General features: G+C 41.0%; 1 protein-coding gene across 3 annotated transcripts in view; it reads left to right on the top strand.

The window, feature by feature from the left end:
* Window positions 1-3,810: 3,810 nt before the first annotated feature.
* The window catches only part of ATP2A2 (ATPase sarcoplasmic/endoplasmic reticulum Ca2+ transporting 2), a 49,413-nt gene continuing 30,787 nt past the window's right edge, over window positions 3,811-22,436 (top strand). For 2 of the 3 annotated variants that reach the window (XR_011135120.1, XM_068911249.1), the window contains exons 1-5: window positions 3,811-4,213; window positions 5,292-5,309; window positions 5,402-5,484; window positions 13,362-13,466; window positions 16,517-16,655. Coding sequence is in view for 2 of the 3 variants with exons in the window: in XM_068911249.1 (XP_068767350.1) it covers window positions 4,096-4,213; window positions 5,292-5,309; window positions 5,402-5,484; window positions 13,362-13,466; window positions 16,517-16,655 (463 nt within the window). In the remaining variant the exon portion in view is untranslated. The remainder of the gene's footprint in view (window positions 4,214-5,291; window positions 5,310-5,401; window positions 5,485-13,361; window positions 13,467-16,516; window positions 16,656-22,436) is intronic. The other variant, XM_068911250.1, reaches the window with a different exon arrangement.

Below are 22,436 nucleotides of genomic sequence, written 5' to 3'. Positions count from 1 at the left end.
TACTGATTCTGCTGCATGGGTATTTGTAGTTCATTTTGCACTATTCATTTGCACAGTTCATTTTGCTGTCCAGACCAAGCTATCATATCTGCAAATGTTTTTCAAATGTGCAACTGTCAAAAGCAATTTGGAGGGTATCACCTGCATAGAAATCCACACTGGTCAACTGACATCAATCTTGCACATGTACGGAAAGGTATGGAAGTGATCATGAGGAAAATGCAGAGCTGCTCTGCAGTGACACTGGAGGAGAAAGACATGTAGAACAGTCCTCAGTTTAGTCATTCTTCTCTCCAAATTCACTGAGCTGTAACAGCACACAGGGCAGGAAAAAACAGGCAAAGGATTATACTTCCAGTTTCATTTGAAATTTTATGTAGGGTCTATGTTCAAAAGATGCAGTACACTGGGAGGTAAGTCCTCTGTTCTCAATATATAAGAGAGAAAGAAAGAAATGGGATTGTTAAACCATAGCTGAATTAGTGAATCCTAGAGAATCCTAGAGAATGCTAAGAGTTCCCCAGCATTCTCTAGAAGGCAAACTGTCTGAATTCCTAGTAGCATTTCTGCCTGTTAACAAGTTAGACTTAAAGGACACCATATCTATTTTATCATACACTCTGCCAAGCTCTAATTGCACATGCCATGGTTCTGGTATGCTTAAAATAAGTTTCCATAAGCCTTTTGAAGAAACAGTCCAGGAAAAGGAAACTAATAATGACATATAACGTGTATCACAGGGAGAAATAACAATGAAATCTGATCTGCTTTTCTTTCTAATATCAATTTGTTTTGAAAATTTTTACGGATGTTCAATTGGATTGCTCCTTTGTACTACCTAAAAATTATACTTTAAAATGGTAGGAAAATGAAGTGAAGGTTTTTCAAGCACTTTACAGGAGTTCTTACATATGAAGGCTAGTAAAATATGCTTGTGTGTAAAAACATTGCTGTGGTAAGTGTATGTTTACAAAAAGGTTAGGTATAATGCAGGCCACGGAAGACAGCAATCTGTACATGCATAGAAGCACTGTGCTGTTAGTCGGTGACGCACGTTAATTCAAGTAGCTGGGGTTATTGTATATACATTAACATTGATTGTGTATTTTTTAATGTTGCATATACACATAGTATGGGATTGACATTGAATTTAGTAGGCAGAGAAGCGTTTGAAGCTGTACAGAGGTGCATATGCATATACTTATACATTGGATGATACTGAAAACAGGTTTGGGGTAGCTGCGTTTGTGACAGGCATCGGTCAGTGTGTTTGTTGGTGCTGAGTGCATACTTGCTGAGGCAGATACCGTTTTGCAAGTCTGAAATGTCAGGTGCACCTTGTGAGTTCATAATTTTTGTTGTTGATGGGGCACACGGTCACACAATTTCAAGAAAAGCCTTAAAATAGGATAAAAAACATACAGTAAGCTGTATATAAACTGTCACGTCGACCTTCTTTACCTCTGTAACATAGGATGTGTCTAATGATACCTGCAGTGGCATGTAGTGGTACCAAAAACAACATAACTGTATTCAAGCAACATGTGGCCATGCTGATTAATCCTGCTGATAGGCAAGATAAAATTAATATGGACAGAGCATGGAATAAGTAATTCTCATACCTGAAGTAGGTCATCCTAGCTGACTCGGAATTTTTTATTCAGCACTGCCCTGTGAAGTGTAGACATGCTGTCAGTTTATCCTTATCTGGACATCAGCTAGTTAAAGCGGAGTTTCTTTTGGGGCAATCACACTTCTGCTAGAAAGGACACAGGGCAACATATGCCCTAGAACTTTTTTATTTTATACTGGTTGTCCCTCGTCCTTACTCCTTTTACCAATTTAGAGGTAAGACTAAGACATGTTTCTTCTAGATCAGAATATAGTTCCTTACAGCGCTATACTGTGGGTGGCTTGCAATAGTGATGGATGTAGGGATTGTATGTAGGACTTGCATTTATGTAAGCCGGCACATATGTGGAGATCAGCTTTTATATAGGCACATGCATATGTAAAAGATGCAGAACATCAGCTCACACTGAGTGCTTTTAAGGGAGGGTATTCATACTGTGAGCTGTATTGCTTGCTGTTTGTTGTGCATGCACCGCTGGTGAATTATTGAGTGGCTAAATCAGCCAGTTTTCTGTGTTCTATACTGGTTTTGGGGTCTCTATCAGTTCCTGAGGTACTGTGCAGAGGAGAGCTGGTATCTCACGCTGCACACACCGATGGAATCACACTGTGCAGTTTATACCTCCTTCAGTTATCTCTGCGCAAGCCGGGGCTGAGTGCGCGCGTTACTGTTACGCTGGCGGGGCAGGGTGCAACGGCAGGAATGGGAATTGGGGAAGTTGGGTAAAAGATGTCACTCAGGGTCAGTGCAGGCTTCCCAAAAGCAGCGGTAAGGGTGTGGGGGAACGGACCCCTTAGGTGCTGTGGTGGACGGGGCAACAGCTCTGTCGCTTTTCACCTGCCCTCTCTCTTACCTCTGGTGGGCTAGACGGGGCTCCTGTCGTGACACAGCCGGGGCAGCCCCGCACTCACCCTCGCCTAGACGGGGCTCCTGTCGTGACACAGCCGGGGCAGCCCCACACTCACCCTCGCCTAGACGGGGCTCCTGTCGTGACACAGCCGGGGCAGCCCCACACTCACCCTCGCCTAGACGGGGCTCCTGTCGCGACAGAGCCGGGGCAGCCGCGCTCCAGGCTGACACTCCTGTGACTGAGGCGCCTATCGCGACAGAGCCGGGCGGGAGCGAGGCATGGCGGCCTCCCGCCTCCTCAGGGCTCAGCCCCCAGCCCGGCCGCCGCGCTGTCCCTCAGGCACGAGGCGCGGGTTGAGGCCGGGACAGAGGGCGGCCGCGACGGTTCACGCCGGGGCAGGGTGGGTGGGGGGGAGGAAGGGGGGAAGAGGGAGGGCGAGAAAGCGGCCACCCCACCTGCAGGCCTCTCCCCCGGCGGAGCGGAAGCACCCGCGCCGCCGCAGGAGGCCTGCAGTGTCCGCGCCCGCCTCCTCCTCCTCCTCCCGCCGCGAGCAGCGGACGCGCTGCGCTACGCAGAGCCGCGCCAGGCGCTGCTGCCGCCGCTGCCGCCACCGCCTCAGCGCGGCGGGCGGGGCGGGGCCGCGCCGCGCCATCCGCCCCCCCCCTCGCCCCGCCCCGCCGCCCGCGCCCCGCCAATGAGCGGCGTCCACATGCCGCGGCGGCGAGAGGGGCCCGGGCGGCCCCAGCTCCCATAAGTTACATTAGAGCAGCCGCCGCCGGTGCGCGACCGGAGCGGAGCGGGAGCCAGCGGCCAGGCCGGCGCGGAGCGGGCCGGGGCGGGGAGGGGGGCGGCGCGGCGCGGCGGGTGAGCGAGCGAGCCCAAGCCGTATCGGCGACGGCGGCCTGGGCCGGTGAAGGGAGGATCGGGCTGCCGGGGGGGCCGTTCGCGCCCTTCCCGACGGAGGCGAGGCGAGGCGGGCGGCGGCGGAGTCGGCGCCCTCTTCTCCTCCCGCCTGCGGAGGCGAGCGGCGGTAAGGCGGGCCGTTATCGCCCTGCGCGCGGGCGGCTCGCAGCCCCGCCGGGCCACAGGAGGAGCCGCTCGGCCACCTGGCCGCGGCCTTCCCCGCGCAGCCACCCGCGGCCGGCGCCGCCGCCGGGGAGCCGCCCGCGCTCCCACCACCCGCCGCCGCCGCCCCTGAGGCGAGAGCGGCCGCGGGGGCCCGCGCCGCTGTCCTCAGCCGCCCGTGGCCGGGAGGGGCGCCTGAAGGCCCGCTGCTCCGCGCCGGAGAGGCGGCTCGGCTCCCTCGGGGTGGGGGTGGGGGGTGTGTGGGGTGGGAGGGGGGGTGGGGGCTTTTTGGGGGGGGGCGAAGGGGGCGGTTTTCGCCTCTTTTAACTTGCCGCCCCTGCCCTTTGGGGAGAGCGAGGCGCGGAGGCCGGCTCGGGGGGCTCCTCTCTGTGGCCGGAGAGGTCTATGGTGATCGCACGGGGGCGGCGGGGCAGAAAGCGAGGCGCCGAGGGGGCTGAGGAGGGGGCTCGCCGCCGCGCCCGCCGCCGCCGCTGAGGAGGAGGAGGAGGAAGAGGCGAGGCACCATTTGCTGCTCCCTGCCCCAGCCATGGAGAACGCTCACACAAAGACTGTGGAGGAAGTTTTGGCTTATTTCGGTGTCAACGAAAGCACCGGGCTCAGCCTGGAGCAAGTGAAGAAGCTGAAGGAGAAATGGGGCTCCAACGGTAGGTGCCGCGGCCCCCCACCCCGCCTGCCGCCGCGGGGATGCTCTTGCCGGGAGTCGCCTTTTCGCCCCCTCGCTTTTTCCACCCTTTTCTCTTCTTCGCTCCTTCTCGGGGCTCTGGCCAAGGCCTAACGTGTCCGTGTTTGCAAAGCCGGCATCTCTTGCAGGACCCGGAATAGGAGCGAGGGAGAGAAGATGGCTGACTCGAACTCCACCTCGTGGGTTTCTTTCATACCCCGAGCTCACAGGGCTGCTTTGGCAAGGAGGATGTCACCTCCGTTTCCTTTCACCTTAACGGTGGGAAATCTTCTTCCATTATGAAATGAAGCACTGTGGGGTTTTCTTTTTTAAACCTCCTTCCTTTTTTTTTTTGTCTGTCCTGACCTTCATTTTTTTCTTGCTTTCCAATATCCTTGTTTTATATTATTCTCCGGAGTCGGGGCAGAAAATTCATCTGATAAGATTTGTTTTTTTCCCGAATTTTTATTGTTCAGCCTGCCTAGTCCCTTTTGAACTCCCTGTGCCATGGTGTAAAAATGAAAGGCTATGAGAAGATTATATGCTTTTTTTTTTCCAAATACCTCCTCCCCCCCCCCCCCCCGTAAGTCCCCTTTTGTGCCTTTTATGTTACTAAACCTACTTACGGGGAAATAAAAGGGAAGAGCAGATATAAGAAAATATTTTCAAATTGGGAAAGTAATTTGACTTTTTTTGTGTGTGTGTGGCTATGGAGGAAAAGCCTTGTCAGAAAGCCTTTGAAAGGCTTTCTAAGCCTTTGACCCTTTGTGTGCAGCAACAGCAGAAGTCACACAGCTGCCTGGAGTGATGACTTGGCTGAATTATAACCCTTAGCAGATTCCGGCTGTCCTGTATATTAAAATGCAAGATTATTGGGCCTGTTCAAATCTTTTGGTGAAAAGAGCCCCCTTGGTGGAGCTTTCAGTAGGGCTCTCAAATCCAAACCGTTTGAGTGTACAATTCAGAAACATTATCTGGTAGATGCCTTATAAATGCTGTAATATTTCTTTAATGATTTTTTTTTCTTTGACATGCTCCCTGGAAAAATCTGTGATTGACAGAATTACCGGCTGAAGAAGGTAAGTATGTTTATGCAATCCTTTGCTAATTCCTGTCAAAAATTCATCATTTTCTTATATGCATAACTGAGTGACTTTGTTGCATATTGCAGGAAAAACCTTACTCGAGCTTGTGATCGAACAGTTTGAAGACTTGCTAGTTAGAATTTTGTTGCTGGCAGCTTGCATATCTTTTGTAAGTACGAATTATTTTTATTTTCTAGTATCTCAGGCTCAGGAACAATGTCTATTTCAACATATATGACCTATGCACAGTGAAGTTAGTCCGCTTCTCAAAAGACAGACGTATAAGATGCAAATCAAATTGCATGCTATCCCTTTAATTATCTTGTAGAGGGTTTGTTGTATGCTGGAAAACATAATTTCAGGTAATCTTCCGTTGTATGAGTTAGAACTACGTAACTACACTAGACAGATATTAAAAAGTATTTTTCATTCAGCACAGCTTATTGACTTGAGGTGGGATTTCCCAATGCTTTTGTTGGCTTTAAAAACTAACCTTGAGTAAGTAAGCATTTAACTGGTCGTTTTTCTTGCCTTTGAGTTAATCGTTATCAAGCTCAATGTAAAATCATTGGGAGACATTTTTGGATGCAATGCAGACTGTAAATAGAATTTACATGGCGAATATTCCAGTTGCCTTCCCTTCCTGATAATAGCAAGGTGACAGTTGTTGCTTTTGACAGTGACAAGAATGATGACGGCAGTGATGGCACCATTGTTTACCAAATTTGGTAACTGACCTTTGGACAGTCTAGTCATAAAATGGACATCTTGCCTTGCATATAGGATTGAAAGAACAAGAACACTAACTTAATTTTAAAAAAGCATGTTTAGCCACGCATAATGTTTAAAGGATGTGCATTTGCTGAAAAACTGGAAATGAATCAAAGGTGAAATGCAGGAGAGAGGTGAAGGCTTGTGTGGTTTGAGGAGCTGGAGAACAAAAAAGCATGCGGAGTACTAACCTGTTTAGGTAGAAGTAAAAGTTTATAGTACTCTGCCCTGGCGTTGTAATTAACTACTTAAAAAATGCTAGAGCCCTTAAAGGGAAATAAATGGAAATTGTGCTGACACTTTAACCAAAGGCGAGGTGATCGGGATGGACAGAGCACTCTGTAGCTGCTCTGTGTGTTTGGTGGGGAGGAAGGGGAGATGGGACAGGGTCCTGCTGTGGTGCCTGTGGTTGCCGCAGTATGCTGTGTTGCTCGCGCTAGACCCAGGGAGGCTTCAGCTATCCCCAGACTGACATTGGGTTTTGGTATGCATATACTGTTACCAGCAGAGCAATGATTGGTGGCATTGATCTTGACCATGAAGGCAGGCGTGCTTTACTACTTCTGCTGGGAAGAAATAAGGCTGACTGTAGAAATTTAGATAAACGGGTTACTTGAGAGCTTTTCTCTCTTCTCTTCCCCGTTTTCCCCTTCCAGCGGATGAAAAGGGGATGTATTTTTTGTTCCTGAAAAGTTGGGAATGATTCTCATTTAATGAGATAAATGACAGTACAGAATTCTGTTAGCCTTTCATTCCCGTGTGCATCGGTTTTGTTTTTATTGTAACTAAATAAGTGAAAAATCAGCTCTCTTTCAGCTTTGACTGCTGAATCTGAGTGTTCAGTATGATACTAAACTGACAAAAGTCATATAATATACATTGCCGTGCACACTTTGCAGACTCTTAGCAACTGGATTAAATTCCTTTCTTCAATGTGTTTAACTTTTCCATTCAAGTAAGGGGAGACTATAGTCTGATGGGGTGGGTTAGATTTAGGTTCTCTTTTTTTCTGCCAGTGACCTGTTGTGTGACCTTGGGCTACTGCTTTGCCTTTTTATGCCTCCTATTGAAGACTTATGGCTACCCACTGTAACAGTAGATTGGGAGAAGTGACCACTTTCTCTTCAAATCTTCTTTTAGATTTGATTTAAAAAAAAATAACTTGACGTATTTTAATTTTGGCAGTTTTAAAAGCACTTCCCTCCTTGTTTTCTGGCGTTTTCCCTGTTCAGAAGATGATCATCCGTTGTCTGTTTTTCTTAGGGGTTTGATGCTTGTTTTTGATGTAAGCATATTAGAGGATTTTGTAATAGCTGTAAGGAACTGCTGAATATGTTGATATCAAGATTTTATTGCGGCAAAAGTTGGGTATAATTAACTTGACCTAAACTCTGGTATTTCTGGAAATTCTTGATGAGAGTATGTAGTGGTATTAGGACAGTAATTGCTCCTTGAGAATACTTGAAAACAATACATAAAGACTGGAATTGTGTATGAAGATAAGATTATGAATTATGTTAAGTCAGTTTTACTATAGAACAACTTAATGCTAAAGGTTACTTCAATGTGTGTATTGTGTTGTCTTTTGCAAACCTTAGACAATTCAATTTTGCAGCTTGTACTGTTACAAAGCATGCAAAACTCCCTGTGCCTCAAGTATCTTGGAGTGGGTAATTAGACTTAAAATGGAGTCAGTCAAGCTTGTGTTGGTTTTGGATGTTGAATAATGAGACTGTGGAGCTTCTCTTCAATCTAAGCCAAAAGTCAAGACTTTTGGCGCTTTAAGAGCAGCGGCATCAGATCCTCACAGAACCATGTCACGGAATTTGGTGATGTACTGACTTTCATTTCAATGACTGTTTTTTACTGTAACTTATTATTTGATAGATCTTAAACCATTGTACTCAAGTAGAAGGTAGGGCATTGTATTGCATACCAAGAGAGGTAAGACTGGGTAACGCCTCTTGTTGGAAATAACTGTCAAACTTTCAGCTGAAGACTTTTAGGCCTGGTGTATATGCCAAAGGGAATTTTCCTCAAGATGCTTAAATAAGTAGCTCTATTTCCATTGAATGACAATAAATAGGAAGAATGGCTTACCAAGGGCTTAAGAAAACAAATGCCCCCAAAAGCCCAAAATTGTGCTAACCCTTTGAGTTAGGGGTGAGAGGGTCAGATGTTGAAATTGGGCATGGATGCTGCGTTGACTTTAAGGGTGTTGTGTATGTTTTGTGGGGGGGGGGGTTATGTGTGGTGTGTTTGGTTTTTTTGAGTATGTCAATGAAAATTTGTTCTAATTTGAGTTTGAGAAAGTGAAATTTCTGAAGATTCCATGGAGTATGTACATTGTGGTGCTAATGGCAGTGGATTTATAATGCATACTTTCAGGAAAGATGCTGGTGCACATCTAACCTTTACAAGTTTTTTTTTTTTTTCATTGCTGTTAGGACAGTGAATGTAACAGAGTTCTTCACTAGCTGTACAAATATAAATAAATATTTAAAAAATAAAAACTGCTGAACTTAAAGGCTCAGGTGTGAGGGTCCTCAAGGTATGTAGGTTGCTATTTTGTCATGAAATGCTTTTCTGGTAACTGTTTGTGTTAGGCTCTTAAATTGTATTAAAATCTTATTGTTCTGACTATATATCTAGATGTTAAAGGACAAATATTGTTGTTTCTGTGCAATTGTTCATCTGCATTTTTCTGTAGAAGCATTCCACTCTTTAATATCATATGAACTTCTGTGTTCAAAGTGCAATTTATGTCCTCTAGCCCTACACCTCTTGTCAGCTACATGTTGATAAAGTAAATCAGACTAATGGCTGAATCTGTGTCACCCTGATCATAGGGGTCATATGCATAGTTAGCATATGTTAGCTATAGGTGCTGTAAGCTGCATTCCAAGTCAGAACTGCTGTTGCTAGTTGGCAACTGTTTAAATTCGTAGACTGCTGTTGTTTTTCAATATCTTCATTGGCCTTAAGTATATATTTAAGAGGAAAAATGTAAATTGTTTCTAATTCTATAAATGGATCTATAGGCTTGGACCTTGCCTCAGTGTTCTGTTGGAATATGTGAAACCACTGCGGAGAGTCTGTTACAGCAGCTGATTGGCCTTCATAGTCTGACTTTCTAGGTGCAAGTAAAAGGATGTTTAATTTTACATCAACTTCAGCTTTAAATTCTTGCTGCTTTAATAGCATGTATTCAATCTGCAGTATTTACATAGAACAACTATTTTTTTCATATAAGTGACTCTGACAGGTTGCAAAATGTTACTGGTGCATCTGGTATAGAATAATACTTTGATAAAATATATATATATGCGTTAAGCAGAGCGTTAGATGCTTAACCACGCAGACCTACCTTTACATCACTCTTCTATTGAACTTTCTTGTACTAGATGCAGTGTAGGCTAGATGTTCTATCTAAAACTTGAAGTTTTAACTTTCTCTTAAATACAAGATCCTGAGAGTATTTTGATTATTTCTTTAATGCCTAAGCTAACTCAGTGAATGTTCTGGGGATTTCTTCTGTTGCTAGATATGTGTGTTTAGATTAAGACTGTACACTGTGATTTACTCTGAATATGCTGATTATAGCTTGTAAATTAGCAAGGGCATAGCCTAGCCTGTGCTAACAGGTGAGCAAACTATTGTTCGAGAGAATAAGACTTACCTGTAAAAAAAATTGCAGACTTTGCCCTAAAATCACCCAAAAGCTACCTGTTAAGGTCAACAGCAGTAAGTATGTGGCACAAGATAAGTATTGCTGAGATATATTATGCTGGCTTGCTCTTAGCTAAGCTCAGATTAGTCAGTAGCATCCAAGATATCATCTGGTAGGCAAGCGTGACAAAACTATTAAAATGGAGTCATAATTAATTTTTACTAGTTTTGTAGGAATTTTAAAAACTGGGTGCCATATGTCTTTATTTTCCCTTTAAGAAAGGGAAAGGCTACATTAAGAACACAGCAAGCGTTTGTGTATTCGGACATACGGAGTAGCATATCTGATGGGTGTTTGCAACCTGCTAACACAATACAATTCTTAATTTCCTCCTTATATTAATGGCCAAGCTCCTTTCTTCTTTTTTTTTTTTTTCTTGTATCAAAATGAAAAACAAACAGAAGAGCTTGTTAGGTTGCTTTTTCTGTTAGTAGTAAGTGGGCACAGACTGCTGGGTAACAGAATTTTCTCTTAAAACTTCTATTCTTTGTTCTAATTCTATTTTTGTTACTTAATGATAAATAGTCACGTGAGACAACTTGCCTCCCTGACTTATCTTGGAATACAGAGATGCTTAATTTGTAGAAGTGCAAAAAGCTGTAAGGACATGTATGTTCTCCTAACTGTGTTGATCACTAGTCTACTGCTGGCTGATTTCTGCATTCTACCTCTGTCTCCTTTTTACAGACAACCATGCAAGTTAAGTGCTTTTTGCCTGGCTTTGCATGTTCTTTGGCTTAGTGTTCTGCAGGTCCCACCCCCTTACTCTTTGATTAAAATAGGCTTGTACAAGTAGCACTCTAGTGAAATAAGAGGAACTCTAAATCAAACGTGCTAAATGAAAGTTGTCCTCTAAGCTACTTATTCTGACTGCTGATATGATAATATTAGGTCTTGCTATTAGTTATTTCCCTTAGATTTTAGACTTGCGTTTCTCTTGATCTATTGTTTTATTCTGTTTATGATAACTTTTCCTACTGACCATATCACCTGAGCAGTACACTGGAGATCAATGATATGGTAATTAAGCTGTTATACCTGTGAATCTTAACATGATTAGGGCTAATATATTGTAGGGCCCTTCTGAATGATAGTCAAATAAAAGATCCCACATCATCAGCCTCTCCAGGATCGTGGAGTACACTAATAGAAACTTTTTGGCGTAAACCTCGTGCTTCTCACAGGAGTTGTCTAGCCTCTACCAGACTTTATCGTATGATGTTCTGTTGTCATTAAAAACACCTAGCTAATACTTCTGAGCTTAAATGACTTGCTACGTATTCCTTGTTCCACTTTCTTTTTTGTATCTGTTGTGTTTTGGCTCTTGGTTACAGGCTACTGTCAAATAACAAGCTTGATCTCTTACTGCAGTATGTGTATTACAAGTATCCTAAATGGGGTGCTAATGTAGCTTTAGTCTGCTATAGGAAAAAACAAGAAGTTGCATATATGTATTTTGTTACTCGTATAGCTATACTTATTAAAGCATTCTAGAACTAGAGCCCGGTATCTGTTTGACTTTTACCAATTGCGTGGAATCTTTTTGGGGGGAAATGTCGTATGATATTTCGTTTTAGTCCTGTTACAGGTTGATAATTTTGCCAAAACAATAGTGAAGGTTTGAAACAACCTGCTGGATTTGTGCTGGCAAGGATATTTGATCCAAGTTCTTCTGGTCTTTCTGAAATAATGGCTGATTGAAAGAAAGGTCCTTTTAAAACTTAATTTTGGTTCTCCTTGACATGGCCAGATCTTGTCATCCTTGTAGGTACTTCTCTTAACTCGTAACGTTTCAGGTTTTCCTCAGTGTTGTTTTACAACCCACATGATCTTCAGTCTGTAAAGATTATAGTTTAGTACTGTGTTCAGCAGATGTTTTATTCCAGTTAACCTTGCAGGCGCCTGCTCTGTTAAGAATGTTACAAAATGATTGAATTCACTTGCTCTTTTGGAAGCAGGATTGGCTGTACAGAACTCCAATAAGGAAAGGGAGGGAAAAGGTAGATGCTAAGTTTCTTTTGATGCGCTAAAGAAACTAGAGCGTACCATTAGGCATTTCTGTAGCTCCATTGGAGGCAACAATGCTGGTGTAGAGTAAAAGCTATTTATGGTGTAAGGGGTAATGCATAAAGTGAAAAGTACAACGTAGACTGTACGATTGCTGGATTGCTCCAGCAGGTCAAACGGCACAAGCTGTTACTGTGGATGCAGTGGATTAATGCTGTGGGAGGAGGGAAGAAACATTGGGATGTAGCAAGCCTTAGAGTTCCTAACTAAATCTCTTTTTCCAGAGGGATTACACAGACCCTCGATATTGCATTGCCAGTTGGAACATTTCAGTTATATTAATCATAACCTGGATCTTAAAAGTTTATTAACAAAATTTGTTGTTGCACTGGATTTGCTTGACAGTTTGTTTTCTGCTTGAGGCTTTCATGCTGCTGCTCCTTCTTCCTTTTAACATCCTGGAGTGTTTCACAATTGAGCAATAGCTCTGAGCAGCATGTTAGTGGAATTATGGTGCTTGCTTTAGTAACAGTTTGCTTGCTGCAGTCTTCTAGTGATTCAGAGTGCTGTTGCCTGACTACCGGCCCTAATTATCTCAACACGTTGTTCCTATTTACTGTCACTTTCCGGGCTTCCTGTTGCTCAACATGCTGACAAAAAAGCTCTTCCTCTCTGGTCATGTTAGCTTGACTTCAGTAGCTATAGAACTTTTAAGATGGGTAAATGTCAAGGCCTCTGCAATCTCCAGAAGTCAAGTGAATGGCAGAAGCCTAAAACTAGAGTGTAATCCTAAAGCAAAGGGATTTAAAAAAAATCTGTTTGGAGCCTTATGCAAGTCCTAAATTTGATTTTTCTTAAAAGAAAAACTGATCACTCTAAATTTGAGTTTTATCAACTACTCACCTCAGAAGTCAACTTCTAATGTGACCACCCAATTCTCTTAGAAGCTTTAATAAGTCACCACTTGTATTTAAATCTGCAGATGCTTATTTTTCAGCTCTATTCAATGAAAATATCTGAAGCTATTTTCATTTTTACACCTAACTAAACGTACCAATAAATAAGTTGTATTGATAAAGAGGAATTAACCTCGTTAAGTCAGGTTCTGAGTATGCATGAAACTATCTTGCAAAGCTTTGGTGTTTTAAGTACTTACACTAATCAGTCTGAGTCCTGTTTTAGACAGTAACGAGCACATTTTTGCAACTCTTCAGTGCTGTAGCCATTGTCGCATCAACTTCTGCTTTCCTTTGTGAACCAAAAGTAGCAATATGTTTTCAAAATAAATAGCTTGTTCCTTTAAAAGACCAGGCTTGTGAATGAACTCTGCACTACTTCAGTGAAGGTTTTTTTTTTTCCTCCTTTTTCCATTGTGTATTGCCAACTCATTCATGAGCTACACCTTGGAAGATTGAGCATTTTTTCAAAATCGTTCAAATCTAAGGAGTTAAAAGCTAAAGCTGAAATTTACCCGGTCTTAAATATGCAAGCTGTCTTTGTAAATTCCTTAATTTAAATCCTCATGTTTTCTTTCACAGGTCCTGGCCTGGTTTGAAGAAGGTGAAGAAACGATCACAGCATTTGTAGAGCCTTTTGTAATCTTACTTATATTAGTAGCCAATGCAATTGTGGGAGTGTGGCAGGTAGGCAGATATCTTTACAATGTCAAATCTCAAATGCTTTGGGGTTTTTCCGGTTTAATAGAAAGCACTGCACAGTGCAGTGTCACGTGCTTCAGACAATGCAAGTAATGTATGCTGTTAACTTTTTTAATTCCTCAGAATCCATGCACCATATAAATTTGGGTCAGGAAGCGTTGATTAAAGATAAAATGAAAGCTTCAGAAGTATGGCCCACGAGGCAAAATGCCCCGTCCATATGTTTGGCCACATGCTGAAAAACACGTTAACTAAATAGTCCAAAATAAAGACCTAAATTCAGGAAGCAAATCAAATGTTGGAAGGTTAAGAGCCTGAATTGGTTGGATTAGTTTGCCGAAAAAATCAATGTTTTGTCTCAACTAGATAGCAAAGGATGGGATGCTTGTTATCAGGTTTCTTGTGGCTCTTTCTTGTTGATAACAAATGCTTTATTTTAATAAATTTATTAATATATGTAATACAGTATTATTCTGATTTGATTACTGCATTAGACACATGCATCTTAAACATGTAATGGGTTAGACATGCATGCCTATAAGAAGTAATTATTTTGAGGAAGACTTCTAAATGCCCCAGACCTCTTCCTGCATTATCATCTGTGAGGTGAATTAGATGGATTTTTCTCAATATTATCGGCAGTAGCATATTGCGACACTACTTGAGGTAGATACCAGCAGTTTTATTTTGCACGTTTGATCATTTCAGACAGTGTAAATCTTAGTATTGTCTTTTTGCAGAGAAACAATTTTCTAGGATTTTAGAGTGACTTAAATTCTTGGTAAATATCCTTTAAAGGGGTAGTATTAATGCGATTACCTGCTAGCTTAGCAGGTTAGACTTCAGACTTAAAAAATAAACTAAAATACAAAAACTATCCAAAATAACAATGAAAATTTAGAGAAGCAAACCTATTACTAAGTTTAAACATGTTAAAGAGGAGCATACGCACTGGAAACCACTAGAAGTGGCTTTTAGTGGAATTGCTGCACGTTACCACTCTCTGCTTTGTGCTACCGCTCCTGAGCTAGTTGAAGACTAACCCTCAAAAGATTCATTTTTAATAGGATCCAGCTTGCTGTGCGTAGGCTAGAACTGGTACAAAGGAAGAAGTAATGCAGAGGGAGGGAAGGAAGCAGTGCCCCTTTAAGTGGCGGCATCTTGCACAATTGCTTTACAGATTTGAGTAGAATTAAACTAATGCTTTCATATAACATGAAATTTGAGTTACAATTATACATGTAATAATTTGGAACATATAATGTAAGATAAAGCTATCTGTACAGTTTGAGTTGGAGTTTTCCTGCATAGTTGTGTATCCTGCTGGAGGAAACCTGATAAAGTGTGCAAAGAATCTCAATATATATCTACATGCAGTGAACTTAATTGTGAAATGTAATTGTTGTACAGATTAAATGAGTCATTCCCTTGCTTTAGTGGGCATGGAAAATAAGTTGCAGCGCATAGTCTCCACCCATAAATGTATCTGTTTCTACAGGTACTAGACATGAGCAACTGAGTCATAGCCTTAACTCTGCCCTCCTCAACCTTGCCTTTCATGCGCCCTTCTCCCAAAATGCCATTTCCTAATACTTCAGTGGTTGGCAAGATAGTGTGTTGCAACTACCTTGACTTTGAGCAAATGGGGAACAGTGCGATATGAGCAGGCTGTCCTAGCTGAATCACGATTATTTCTTTCTTATTTCTCTTTTTGAAGGAAAAATCCAATTTAACTAACCTTTCATTTAAGAGACTTTTCTCTTGTGGTGTTAAGATTTTGCCTAATGTTAACTCTTAGTTAATGTGCTATCAGCGTTCTTGTGCTGAGGAGCAGAATTAATTTACCCAGTGGAAAACGAAGCTAGTATTTCAGGAGCTGAGCTGGTATCTCTACGCTACCTGCCACTGAGTTGTGCCATGTAAACATAAGTCCTTTGAGGTAGGTTTGGTAATGTTGTGTGAGCTGCAGTGTTATAGGGAAATACCTAATATCTCAACCTTTGAATTTTGGAAGATTAAGTGTCTACTTCAAGAAAGTTTTTTATCATCTGGAAAGGCTGGTATATTTTAAAAATACAGGCGTTCTAAAAATTATACGTACCCTTAATGTTATCTGTAGTAACTAGGCTTGTAATGATGTCTGTGCTTGTCAGTAGGTTAGGAAATGAGAAATAAGTTTCCTTCTAGAGCTAGAGAAGGAGTAGTGATAAGCTGTTGGTTTCTTAAGCTGTCTGCTGTCTAGGTGATGTCATGATGTTGATTGCAAGCTCCAGTATTGCTTAGCTGGGAGAACTGCTCTTGAGAAGGCTATTGTGTTAGTGCCTATGGAAATAAAAAGGTCTTGTCATATGTGGGGACTCATCTTAATTTGTAAACTGGAGGAAAAAAAAAAATCTCAGGAACAAACTTCTAATCTGTATGATCTAATTTCACTTAATTTCACTGAAATTAAGTTGATAATATACTCTTTGAGCAATTTGGAGTTATAGCTGCTATGGCTAACTCTGTAGTAAAATCTAACTCGCCTTTAAATAGCTTAACTTAGAGTTTTGTCTTAACTTAGCCTTTGATTTGGTACCTCTAATTTTCTGTCAGTAAGTGAACCTCAGTACTGCTAGTCTGTTCTAGTTTGAGTCCAGGATGCTCCAGCTAGTAGCTTGCAGTTGAGACAAGACTATATCCATGGGTTTTAAGACTCGGTGCTTTTTTTAATATCAAAAAGCATCCATATGGCACCTAAAACTTTGTGTGGCCTTCCTGTAACAAGACAGTGAATATTCTTGATGGGAAATGCTACAGAGTTTGAATAAACAGCTTCTAGATTCTGAGTACCCACTAATGTCTGAATTATGTTGTAATGATTTCCAGTTAGGAACCTCATAATGGTGTGGGTCACATCATTCTCTGTGTGAATAACTGCTGACTGCTCAGCTACATTTATTCATATGGTGCTGCACTTGGAAAAATCAGATCTGATGTACTTATTTTTCCTTGTCATGAGAGCTTTAAAAATTATGCGTTTTTGTTGTCTTTAGGAAAGAAATGCTGAGAATGCTATTGAAGCTCTTAAAGAATATGAACCTGAAATGGGCAAAGTATATCGACAGGATCGAAAAAGCGTACAAAGAATTAAAGCAAGAGACATTGTCCCAGGTGATATTGTGGAAGTGGCAGGTAAGGCTTACTTATGTAGTACAGACCTGTTTGACATATATTTTAAAGTTGTTAATGGTCTGAGCCCTAGAGGAGGTTTTCAAAGAAGCCTAAGCGTGTGCTTCACTGAGGAACAGTCTTGCTTCTGTTTATCTGTAATTAGCTTAAGTGTGCATTTGCACTGAGGGATTGTGGTTTTTTACATTGTTACTTTAATTGGTAGGTCTAAAAGCCAAGCATCTTAATTGTAGTACAGGTTTTAACATTTGTCACTATTCTAAAATGTTACTCTCTAAATTGAGGCTTCAAAGTATTTCATGTTACAACTTGTCTGTTTTATATTAAAAATACTTTTCCTTGCTTTTAAATGTATTTACTTTAGTTTCTGGAATGCAAAGATTTCTTGGTCAGTTGCACTCTATCCTTTATCCAAAACCTAATTTCATCAACTCTTACACTGGCAGCAGCAGTTCTTTTCAGCTTCTTTACAAACTTCTTCCTCTCTCTTCTCAGCAAATGAGACTAGCGTCTGATGTCATTTTATTCTCATCTTTCCTAATTCCTCAGTGCATCTATCTTTTGCCTGTTGCACTGTGGGAGACCACAAATAAAGAAATAACTGTACAAAGTAGAACTTCCTGTTTTTCAAGTATAAGCATTTGAAATTCTGCTTTCTTAAATAAAACAAAAAAAATCATAAATTGGTCTCTTACACCACCATTTTTAATAATTCAAGGTTACCCTAAAAGGGCTGTCCTTATATGGAAGGAGCGCACAAATAGAAGTATTGGGTACTTCAGAAATATGTACTATTTTATTTTGGTGGTATTGCCATGGCAATAGCTTTTCTCTAAACTAGACTGGTCAGTGATTTTAATGTTTTTGTTACTTTTATCTGGGAAGGAACAAACTAAGTGATTCTTGTTAAATGTCAGGAGTAATTACCTCCTCATATTTTGTAGGTCATTATCAACTGTTAACTGAGTGAGTGTTCCTTTGGGAACAAGTTAGGTGGTACATCAAACTGTTTCTTTCCACTAGTGTCACTTTGCTTTGGAGGTGGTAGCTGTCTCAGGAGGAGATAAATATATACCCTTAAACTCGACTATCCTGCTATTTCAATTAGCAGGCAAAGAGAGTATGCACTCAAAATGAAGTTGGTATTGGCTGTCTGCCAGCTTTTGTTTCCTGAGAAACTTTAATGTTCCCTAACCCTGTCCTGAGCCTCTGTTTTGTACATACAATGATTCAATTGCTGCAACCCTTATATTTATGAGAGTGAGCAATAATTATGAGTGAGCGTGAATCTCACGAAGGCTGAAGCTAGTTTCCTCTTTGTATCTTTTGGTGAAGAACGGGTGCAAATACAGAGTGCTGACAGCTGAAATAAAGGGTGAATTATGATACCTTGTCACTTACTCTGCTGTTTTGCCTTGCTATTTCTACTGCTGGAACCATCAAGTCAAATTTACATCCATGACTTTTGCAATGTTGTTTTGTTTCAGCAGCTGAAGCTTTCTACATCCTCTTGAGGCAAATGGAACTATATGAATTACGGATTTTGCGATAGACTTCTAGTCCAAATCACTGTCCTGATTTTAAATGCCACCAATAGAATGGCAGTTTTGGAAGCGTTTCTTCTGTCATGAGAGCCTATTGATTTTGTACTGTAAAGCAGTATTGGTAGAACAGCAAATAGGGGACAGGTGTTTTGTACTGGTTTTGGGATATCTCGTTAAGGGGAAAAAAGGCTGGATTTTGCTCTGTGAGGTGGCTAGAGCACAGAAAAAAAACATTCTGGTTTATTCTCCATTTCAGAAATGGTAAAGGGATAGCTTTTTCATCCTGAGGAATAAAACAGCTCTCAGAGCTGTACGTCAAACCCCTAGGGGTTGTGCAGGCTTTTGCTTATCTTGCAGAGTCTTGTCAGTATCCATAAAATCAATTGCTTGACTTTAAACATCTCTTTAGAAAGCCTCTGTCTGAAGGTGAGAAATGGGTTGAAAACAAACCACCGACTAGCATATCGTTAACACTAGGCTATCTTTAACAAACCACGGCCCCTAAATTTTTAGGGGATCTATTGCATTATTTTTAAACCTGCTCATAGAACAGTGTCTGATAGATAGGCCAGTGTTTTTGGAACAAATTTAAGAGCCACACTTTAAAACTAGCATGCTCAAGTAGAGAAATAAAAATACTCTGGCTTCTATTTCTGTCCTTAATAGAGGTAGCCTATTGATTGGCTTGAATATTTTAAATAGCGTGAGTTTCTATGCTTATACTGCTGGCTCAGACAGTCTAGTCGTAAGCACGTTATACTCATCATTTTTCTTACTGGCAAATAGAATCCATAGCTTCAAGCGAAGGTGACAATATAAATGTGATGTTAGGAGAGGTGATGTGGATATTTGGTACAGAAAGTCAATGCTTCAGTGTAATATGAACTCTGATATTGAAGCAATGCATTCTAACTTGAAGATAGACAATAATGAAATTATAATTGTATCAAATTCGGAAAAGCTCCTGAGCAAGTGGAGAAGAGCAATGCGGTGTGTACCAGCGTTAGTGTCAAGACCTGGAGGTGCGAGAGACTGTGTGCATGCCTTTGTCTCAAGTGTAAGAGTATTGCGATGGCCTTTGACATGGTGTTTGCAAAAAGATGACCATGTAGGGAAGTGACAGAGCACTTCATATGAGGATACATATCTGGGTATGGAATTCTAGGCAAAGTGCCAATGACATTTGTGTGTCCAGGCAAATATCTTTCAACTGAGTGGCGTAAATAGCCAGGTGATAGGTTTCTCCCCCATGCTGATACCTAATTTTGAGCAACTTTCTACAGGTCTTTTATTACAGAGCAATTGTATGTAATGCTGTAGCAGCTTTATTAATTTTAAAAAGCTATCCTTGGATCTGACAGAGAACGCTCTTGCTTGTAGAATTTCTACTGTAGACTTATACTGCAATTCATTAAAAACAAAAAAAAAGCCTCTTTACACTGTAAGAGTACCTCCAGAAGAAGTTGCAATGAAATGTTTCAAAAGTTATTGGGTCGTTTCAGTAGTTTTCAATCCTTTGAAGACACTTGAGTTGCTGAATACTTCCAAAAGACAATCAGTGATGGTTTATATTATTGCTTTTCATTCTGGCTCCTTAAGTTATTTCCAGAGTTTGACTTCATTCATTACATACTGTTCAGTCTCTCCCGTGGACTTCTAGTAGAAGAGATTTTTCTTAATTGCTTTGTCAGATTAAACAGATGTTGTGGTCTGTGGGTGGGTTTGTTTCATTTTTTGAATTGGAAGTAATGGGGGAAACTGCAGGTCTGCATTGTCACCCTACAGTAAATAATGGAATAACTTCAAGTAAATTAGGTTACCCCTCAAGTGATAAGGAGCCTACTCTCTCACGTTGAGGATCACTGTGCATACAGATACTGCAGAACACTTGAACGATTACTGCCTAGTATGCCTAGTAGCTAACAAATTCAATATAAATGCCGCATTAAAACTTTACAGGCGTAACAGCAGACACCACATAGGCTCCAGCCATTCAGTCGTGGACCCCAGACATTAATTCCTTAACCATATCTATTTAGGAAGACTTTCTTCCATGTCAGCTTAAGCAGAGTTGATAGAAAACATACTGTACAGTCAACAAACTCCTTGGGATTGAGTTGAGGTTTAAGGGTTTGGGATATACGCCTTGAATTTGCGTGCTGACCTCTGGTGGGCATAGTTTTGAGGACTCTGGTGTTTAAGGGTTACTAAGCTACACTGTTTGTTTCTTAGAATTGATGAACTGAAAAAAATCCGGATGCTGTCCTCAAATGGCTTTTCAGTTTGCCTGTCTTAAAATGGATTACAACTCTGCTATAAAAGTTTAGTTTCCTGGGGGATGCACTCTAAATTTGTAACTAATAGCCATCTTAACAGATTAAAGATGTCATTTGATGCTTTGGCTGAATTGCCTTGATTAAAGTAATGTTTTAAAGAGAAACTTGACACAGCTTGGCCTTAGTTCTTAAAAGTTTTTGTGTAAGTGCAGTCTGACAAATTGGGATGTACTGGCTTCGAATCACGTACAAACTTTGTTCGCTTTCACTGTATTTTCCTGTCTACAATGTTCTCTTTTTAGATGTAAAAATAGGAAAATTACATACAATATAAATTAATATTCATTAGTTGTAATCTGTAAGTGAACAATTTGGAGTCACAAGAGTCCCTCTTTCCCTGAAGTGCTGAACAATGATTCCTATCATCTGCTGTTACATGTGTGGGTACTCAACAGCTTAATAACACCCATGGAGTTCCCAGAAGTTGATGCTTTTTAAGTTGGTAGATATGCTTGAGTATTTAGTTTTAAGTTTATACCTGGCATCAAGTATGTTAGAACTACTTTGCAAGACTTGATTTTTTTTTTTTTTTTAAATAGTCATTATCCTGACAGACAGGTTTTTTTTTCCTACATGCATTGTATCTTTTGTTTTGCGTTTAACTCTAACTGTAGAGCTCTTTGAGCCTCTTCCTAAAGCATAGCTACTTTATAATTAAGGGAAGGTATGTTTTGAGGTGGAGAAAGTTAGGAAGGAATATTCTTAAGGTGGAATATGTCAGACTCCAGTGTGGCTGTGAAGAATTATGGATTCTTCTTATTGGCATGAGCAGCAAACGCTGTGGCAGATTTTGCTCCAGAGTATCTGGGTTCTTGCGCCTATGTTATTTTTTTAGTAACTAGAACTGATCTTCAGACTCTGTGCTGAAGATATGGGTTTACTTCTTTTGGAATAGTACTTAGTTTGGAAAAAAAAAATACTTTTCAGAACAGTGGAGTTTAAGAGGAGATTTAAGCCTAGAATATTGAACTACTGGAGGTTTTCCTAAGCAAATTGCTGAAAGCATCTCTGATATGAAAAAAAGTGGACTGCAAGCCTTTTATTCTTACCTGTTGCAAATTGTCACGTTTTGTTTTTTAAAAATTAAGCACCTTATGTTGCTTTTTCCATGAAGTACTGCTTTTGAAGGAGAGAAAACATGATGGAGGGATTTGTGGTTAATACATCCATATGGTGCATAAATCTGTTTCTGTGGACTTCACTGAACATCTTGGCTGTCAGACTCTTGTAACATATCGGAGGCAGTTTTGAGATAACCAGATGCAGTCCAAACTTCATTCCATACTCCACTGAAGTCGGTGGAGTTATGTGAGGTTCAAGCCAGGGCACAACCTAAACTCGTGTCACCTTTAGCACATGTTTGAGAACTTCGGAAAAGCATCTCAAATTATATTTCTCCTAATTCTTGTACCATTTCCCTGTAGAGCTACTAAATTGTTAGGCTGAAATAGTGAAACTAATTCTATTTTCATTGTTGGAATTCACAACATATCAGCTGCTATATTCTCTGAACAGAACTGATACTTCAGTGGGATTTATTATCAGCACAAATAGTACTGAACAAAATGCTTGAACGTAAAGATAATGTTCTGTTAATACCATATCACCCTGGCAAGGCAAGCTTTTGGGGGGAGGGGGGAGAAGAAAACTTGCTCTTTGGAGCTATGCTGCACTGTCAAAATACTTGCTATTTATTCCTGTATTATCCAAGCACAATCTAATTTGGAAAGAGGACTCTTGCTTCAGTGGGAAAATGTTGCTGTCCTGTACCTAGTCTAGTAAAAGCTGAGTCTTAATTTATCAGTTTCTTCTTTTTTTTTTTTGTTGTTAGATATTTTCACAGGCTGATCACAGGAGAAATAGAAATGCCATAATAAAGAGCTGCTTCTTAATCTAGAAGACAG

This window comes from Struthio camelus, chromosome 17, assembly GCF_040807025.1.
Source record: "Struthio camelus isolate bStrCam1 chromosome 17, bStrCam1.hap1, whole genome shotgun sequence".
NCBI classification, from domain to species: Eukaryota; Metazoa; Chordata; class Aves; order Struthioniformes; family Struthionidae; genus Struthio; species Struthio camelus.
This window is presented reverse-complemented; position numbering and strand designations above follow the sequence as displayed.